This window comes from Hyla sarda, chromosome 9 (assembly GCF_029499605.1).
Source record: "Hyla sarda isolate aHylSar1 chromosome 9, aHylSar1.hap1, whole genome shotgun sequence".
Taxonomy (NCBI): Eukaryota; Metazoa; Chordata; class Amphibia; order Anura; family Hylidae; genus Hyla; species Hyla sarda.
This window is the reverse complement of record NC_079197.1, coordinates 19,330,018-19,337,623: the sequence shown is the minus strand read 5'-3', so window position 1 is coordinate 19,337,623 and position 7,606 is coordinate 19,330,018. Positions and strand designations below refer to the sequence as shown.

Sequence of the window (7,606 nt, the reverse complement as noted above, 5' to 3'; positions counted from 1 at the left end):
TACATAGAGAAAGAATCTAAGTCATTTTGAAAAAAAAAAAAAAACATTACTTATCCTGTACTGATCCTGAGTTATATCCTGTATTATACTCCAGAGCTGTACTCACTATTCTGCTGGTGAGGTTGTCAAGTTGATTAAAATGATTCTGACTGCAGATCAATATATATATTAATACTTATATATTTATATGTCATTTCTAATGCTGGAAAAAGATATCTGTTACCTAACTTTTGCACCATGTTCCGGAGCTTGCAATCTGCTCTTGACTAGGTGACCTTGGAATGACGCCAGAAGGCCCAAGATGAGACGTTGGAAGTCAAAATATTTGAGGAAGATGCAGATTGTATAAGAAGGGCAAAGAACTGGAATTTTCCAGTATTAGAATAGAATGAGAGGGCTGCATAAATGAACTTTGGCCAAGAAAGAAAGAAAATACTAAATATGCTAATATATACAGAGATAAAGCTCAAATAACCAATCAAAATGTAACATGCTGATTTTTGACGTCATAACTAACCCTCCTCTTTTTCTGAATGTAAAAACCAAATGTACTTCCTGAATTGAATAGAACTCCCTGGAGTCACTACCGAGGGGGGAATTCATACCAACCTAATCTGGTGTGAATTTGCTTACGTCGACACTGGGCAAAATAGGACAGCGGTAGTCACTCACAGTTTAAGGCCTCACATTAACCCATCCTTAACAAGGTCACTGTGTATATATACATTACATTACTTATCCTGTACTGATCCTGAGTTATATCCTGTATTATACTCCAGAGCTGTACTTACTATTCTGCTGGTGAGGTCACTGTGTACATACATTACATTACTTATCCTGCACTGATCCTGTACTGATCCTGTATTATACTCCAGAGCTGTACTCACTATTCTGCTGGTGAGGTCACTGTGTACATACATTACTTATCCTGTACTGATTCTGAGTTATATCCTGAACTATACTCCAGAGCTGTACTCACTATTGTGCTGGTGAGGTCACTGTGTACATATATTATATTACTTATCCTGTACTGATCCTGAGTTATATTATGTATTATTCTCCAGAGCTGCACTCACTATTCTCCTGTATATTCTGCACAGAGCTTCATGTGATGACTAGTGTTGCTCGCGAATATTCGCAATTCGAATATTATTCGCGAATATCGCATATTCGCGAATTCGCGAATTTCGCGAATATAGCGCTATTTATTCGTAATTACGAATATTCGTTTTTTTTTTTTTGTTTTTTTCTTCACAGTACACATCACAGTGATCACCCCTCTCTGCTTCCAGCTTGTGTGGTGTAAAGAAGGCTGTAATACTACTGTGTGAGACTGGCGTGCGAAAATGCGAATATGCGAAAATTAGCATATGCGAATTTTCGCACGTGCTAATTTTGTGTATGCGAATTTTCACATATTTTAATTTTCGTATACGCGAATCTTCGCGTATGCGAAAATAAAACGAGAATATAACGAATATGCGAATATTCGCGAATATATACGAATATTCGTCCATATATTCGAGAATATTCACAAATTCGAATATGGCCTATGCCGCTCAACACTAGTGATGACTTATATTCCAGGCGTCTGATGTAGTAGTGTTATAGAAGCTCAGATAAGCTGTTAGGGATTTGTCTGACAACAAGTTTGATGACTGTTTTCAATGACAACCAGCAGAATTGTGAGTGCATCTCAAGGTTATAATACAATTTGTAATTGGGTTAACTAACAGGAGGGGTCATTTATGCATTGCCTAATAACATGTTGCCGATACCCATTGCCCAGCCTTCCAGTGTTCCCAATTGTTATATCATGTGACATAGCAGACTTGTCCGCTCCTGGTCCGCAGTCTTGAATGTGCGTAAATTGGTTATTTATAGGACCCGGAAAGTGTCTCCTGCTAGAGGTGAAGTCCTTGACTTGTCCTCTACTCTTCATTTGGGGAATTCTTTTCAATCTTGTCTTGTATATGCTTTTGAGAAAGTTGGGTGATGAACTATCTGGAGGTTGGTACACAGCTTTTCCGGGTTCCTGAATTGCAGGTTTGCCTATGTATGAATTAACCCCTCCCCTGCTGCTGCTTCACTTCAGGTGTCTATGAGGCTGGATCTGCCCACAATATATTACAGAATGCACAGTGATGCCCATACTGATCAGCGCAGACACAAGCATTTGGCTCCTCTCAGTGATCTGATGGGTACAGCCCTTCTGGGTAATAATTTAATGCCCTTTAACCCCTTCTGCACAAACGGCTGGTCTGGTGTAGTACAGCCCATACACAGCCCCCACCCTCTCCAGAGGTTGCAATGCTTCTCCAGCTCGCAGCTCAGACTGTCATTGCATCTCTGCGTTTGAGGCGGCATCAGCAGTGGCTGCAGAGGGGGGGATTCCCTGGCCCTGTAACATGCCTGGCACCATCTCACCCTAATGTAAGGATCAGCAGCCAGGGGAGGGCTGAGAGCTCCTTCTGCCCAGATGGGGGCGTCAGTGTTGTGATTTTGTGCATTTCCAAGCAAACTTCAAGTAACCACCTCCTCTTCTTCCTTGTTTCTAGGCTTGCACCTGACAAGAGCGGGGTCATCCTAGACATCAGCACCCTGAAAATGAACGAGCTGGAGACCGAGGTCCCTCCACTGCCTCCACGATACAGATTCAGGGATCTTCTGCTTGGGGATCAGACCTTCCAGAATGATGACAGGTAAGAATGGAGTGAGATCCAGCTGTTGATCCTCCTGGAGCTCTCCATGGTGCTGGACATCTACTGAACCTCTCAGATGGTGATTGCCAGTAATAGGGTTCTTGTGTGTGACTCTGTTGGAGCTCTCCATGGTGCTGGACATCTACTGAACCTCTCAGATGGTGATTGCCAGTATTAGGGTTCTTGTGTGTGACTCTGTTGGAGCTCTCCATGTTGCTAGACATCTACTGAACCTCTTAGGTGCTGGTGGCCAGTATTTGGGTTCTTGTGCGTGACTCTCTTGGAGCTCTTCATGGTGCTAGACATCTACTGAACCTCTTAGATGCCGGTGACCAGTATTAGGGTTCTTGTTTGTGGACTCTTGGAGCTTTCCATGGTGCTGGGCATCTACTGATCCTCTTAGATGCTGGTGGCCAGTATTTGGGTTCTTGTGCGTGACTCTCTTGGAGCTCTCCATGGTGCTAAACAACTACTTAACCTCTTAGATGCTGGTGACCAGTATTAGGGTTCTTGTGTGTGTGACTGTCTTGGAGCTCTCCATGGTGCTGGGCATCTACTGAACCTCTTAGATGCTGGTGGCCAGCATTTGGGTTTTTGTGCGTGGCTCTCTTGGAGCTCTCCATGGTGCTGGACATGTACCGAACCTCTCAGATGGTGGTGACCAGTAACAGGGTTCTTGGGTGTGACTCTCTTAGAGCTCTCCATGGTGCTGGACATCTACTGAACCTATCAGATGGTGGTGATCAGTATGGGCATAGGGTTCTTGTGTGTGACTCTTTTAGAGCTCTCCATGGTGCTGAACCTCCACCTACGTGCTGCGTAGATCAGTCTGAGATACATCCTCTTTTAACCATTATCTTGGGACATCTTTGGTTGACTATTACTTATTAAAAGCTTATAGAACCTAACTCTTCCCGTCCTACCGTATATATAGTCCCTCGATGAAGTTGGCCTAGGTTTACCTGCTATATCAATGGTGTCAAACTGTGGCCCACGATGTTGCAAAACTTCAAGTCCCAGCATGCCCGGACAGCCAACGGGCATGCTGGGAGTTGAAGTTTTGCAACGTCTGGAGGGCCACAGTTTGACACAACTGTGCTATGTAAACCCATGTTGCGTTTACATTCTCCATGCTTATAATGTCCTATAGCTTTGCATTCCTGGTCATAGGTTTATTATTAAAGTTGTGCAGTGGCGCTTATAATTTATTCATTTTTCTCTTCAACATGAGGTTTTCTTTATTGATCCTTCAGAATTGACCATAAAGCGGTGGTGGTCAATACGACTGCTCTTGAGGTTTGTAGTGTTAGAGTTTGTTTAACCTTGTTGGGTTGTATTGTGTATGTGGTTTATTGTCATGGCTCCTAAGATTATACAGATCTTTGGTCAGAAGACAACTTTATCCATGCTTTTTGAGTCAAATGGGGCAACTATTATGTTCCCGAGAGGTCGGTGACAATGTGGTGGGACAGCTGCCTTCTTTGTTGACAGTGCAAGAAGTTCGACAATGTTGGCGAACATTCAGCCTACAATGTTGCAGCCTACACCCATTTGCTTCAATAGGAATGCAATGACTGCCACAATTTTACCTACAAGATATGTCACAGGACCTGAGATCCCACATTTTATGTTACTGTAAGCGTTTACAGGCCTTCATGTTAAATTCTGAAATGACGTAATTATTGCGATAAGTGTGAATTGTACATTATTATTCTGAATAGAAATCACCTTAAAAGGATAGCTTGAGCCTCTTCCCCTTCCCCCTCCTCTTTTGCCCATAGGCCGTATCTTGTAAAGCGTCCCAGTTTCATTTAAGTAAATGGGGCTAATCTGCAGTGCCAGACATAGTCTAGGGGCAAAAAAGGCGCTGTTTTTGGAAAAAAAAAATCCCCTTGTCCATGGTTTGTGAGGGGTTAATTAACTCCATGTGGCGAGCAATGCATCAGGGTACTAATAAGAGCAGCGTTTATGGGATTTTACTGATGGAAATCTATAAAATCCCTGAAATGTTTTGGGGAAACTGTGTATGATATACAGGGCATAAATAAATAAAATTATATTGACACAGTAAAATCGCTCCAGAAGAAAAAACTCTTTTATCCAGACCAGATTTTTTGTGACAAATTTTCAATCCACCTCACAATATACATAGTGACCATTCACTTACAGAAGACCTCCCCGCTCCCATAGAAGACAACAGTTTTAATGTACATTTTGTCTTATTTTCTGTGTTTTCAGTGTATTTTAACTTTTTATTGGTCAGCCAACATCCTGGGTCCTATGAATTATTATATTTTCTTAGTGGTCTCTTAAACTAACACTTAAAAAAAGAACAACATGTCTAGCCCCATTCCACGCAGCTCCTCGCCAACTCTGTCCGGTCCTCCGTCCTTCTGTCTTCAGGACCTGCTGTCTCAGCCAATCACCAGCTGCAGTAGTTAGAAGGTCCTGCAACAGGAAGCAGGAAAACAATAGAAAATTGGGAGACTGGACAGGAGCTGCTGCAGGTCGGGGCTTGATAATTTTTTTTTCTATTTAAAAAAAAAAAAAATTGTGAGTACATTTGCGCAAAATTTTTCTTTCCTCAAGTGCTAAATTTTGCGCAAAATTAGAATAATAAACACATTGTGCTCGCGATTTGGCAGATGCACGCCTGTTAATAAATTCCCCCAGATGTATTCTACATTTGCTATAAATTGTATTGTTCTCTGTCATTAGTCAAGGATTATGTATCCCTACCTAATGTGCCTCTATTGCCCTCAGAATGTGTCATCAGAAAGAAAGGAATAGTCTGAGATTTATAAACATTTTTTTGTGTACTCTCGGACAGCCCCTTTGAAAGGTGTTATTTGGCATTTTTTCATAAATTCATATCCTGCTGGGGGGCACAAAAAAATAATAATAATAACAGATATATATATATATATATATATATATATATATATATATATATACACATACATAAATACATATAGCCTCGACCTGCTGCAGCTTCGGTCCAGTCCCTCAATATTCTGTCATTTTCCTGCTTCCAAGACAAGGGCTTGTTGCAGGACCTTGCTTCTCAGCCAATCACTGGCCAATATACAACACCACTGCAGCCAGTGATTGGCAGCAGGTCCTGCACCAAGCACTCTTCTTAGAACCAGGAAGAAGACATGCGGCAGGTCATGGCTAGAAGAGTATAGGGTTTTTGTTTTTTTCAATTTTTTTCCCATCCCGAGAAGGTTATACATTTTTGCAAAATGCTGGATAACTCCCTTTAAGGCTAAATGCCTGGTTTATGTGTTAAAGGAGATCTGCAGTCTTAGACATTTATCCTCTACCCGCAGGATATGGGAGAAGTGTCTGATCCCGGGGGGTTCGACCGCTGGGACCCCCTGCGATTTCCCGTACGGCATTGCCCTGGCTCTGTGTGGGTAATTTGCGTGTTGTCAACCTCACTGAGGTCAACAACATGCCCACTCATACAGCTCTATATGAGAGGCGGGGATACACAGAAGGGATGTGTTGGCTGTGGCGTCATGCTGCGGCCGACACGCCTCCTGCATGGAAAAGCCGCGTTGGAGCCAGGGGCCACATACAGGAGATCATGGGGGTCCCAGCGTTCAGACACTTATCCCCTATCCTGCGGGCTCCTTTAAGGGAAAGAGCAACTTTAGGTTAGGACTCCTTGATAAGCATTTGGTCGGTACACAGTTTCCCTGAGAAGATGTGAATTTGGGTTAGAAAACTGAAGCCTAGAGCCTCAAAGTGGAATTCTGGGATTTATTTATTTTTTGACTGTGCTACAGAGGTTGTAAATTTTGTATCGTTCTTCATAAAGTGTTTGTACCTGTGTTTGATGACTGGTCTTGCAATCTGCCCTGATGTTCATTTTTAGTAGCATGCAAAATGAGCATTGCCTCTGGCTTTTCCCAGGTTGCAGTGAGGACCGAGACTTTACATCACTAGTCAAGTGTTGAAAGGGAGCCTGTCTGTGCTTCAGTGGGTGGATTGACCGCTGAGTGGGAGGGAGATCAGTCTCCACAGGGCTGTAGGGAATTGTAGCTTCACCACAGCACAGCATGGAAGGGAGCCGAGTTGTACTGCAATGGGTGGGGTGAATGATGTGTGGAATGGAGAAAAGTGACCTCACACTTACAAACAAGGGATCCTGTGACTTGTAGTTGGAAGGGGGGAACTCTAACAGGAAATAACCATTTTCAAAGAGAATGCAGTAGCATTATGGTAATCTCACAACACAGCCATTTAGCCCCAAGACAAGCTTGGATTATTTCTAAGCATTTCCATTACTGTCTGGCAGGTAAGTACTAAAATTATCTTATGTTGGATAACCCTTTTAAACCTCTAGTGCAGTGTTTTCTTACCAGTGTGCCTCCAGCTGTTGCAAAACTACAACTCCCAGCATGCCAACAGCTGTCCGGGCATGCTGGGAGTTGTAGTTTTGCAACAGCTGGAGGCACACTGGTTGGGAAACACTGCTCTACTGATATGTCAGAAGAGGCACCATACAGAGCCCATAGAATAGGGTCATGCTACTTGTGCACCAGATCCCCCCCCCTCCCCAGCAGTGACATCTTACTTGTCTCAGTGAAGGTTTAAGTGTGCCATCCCTTTAAGAAAATGCTATAATAAGTCTTCACCGGAGTCACTGTTGTGTCTGTGCCTGCGGTAACTTTTCTTCTGAGACACTAGGTCATTGCTGGTAATGTGAGGAACGTTCTCAGAGCCAGAATATTTTGACTGTGGCGTCTCTCACAATAGACTCAATTCTCCAGGCAGTAAAATAGATTGTGATCCGGCGCGGCGCGCTGCTACAGCTATCAATTATAGTGTAAATGAATAGGGCAGATCTCTGGTGAGGTGCTGGGTACAAGTGCCCTTGTTCTCCAGTCTATGGC

General features: G+C 43.1%; 1 protein-coding gene across 4 annotated transcripts in view; it reads left to right on the top strand.

Annotated features, from left to right (window-relative positions):
• The window catches only part of KCNT1 (potassium sodium-activated channel subfamily T member 1), a 343,981-nt gene that overhangs the window by 60,716 nt on the left and 275,659 nt on the right, over positions 1 to 7,606 (top strand). For 3 of the 4 annotated variants that reach the window (XM_056540054.1, XM_056540052.1, XM_056540060.1), the window contains one exon: positions 2,559 to 2,702. In XM_056540054.1, coding sequence (XP_056396029.1) covers positions 2,559 to 2,702 — 144 coding nt within the window. Of the gene's footprint in view, positions 1 to 2,369; positions 2,434 to 2,558; positions 2,703 to 7,606 lie in introns of those variants that run through there. The other variant, XM_056540058.1, reaches the window with a different exon arrangement.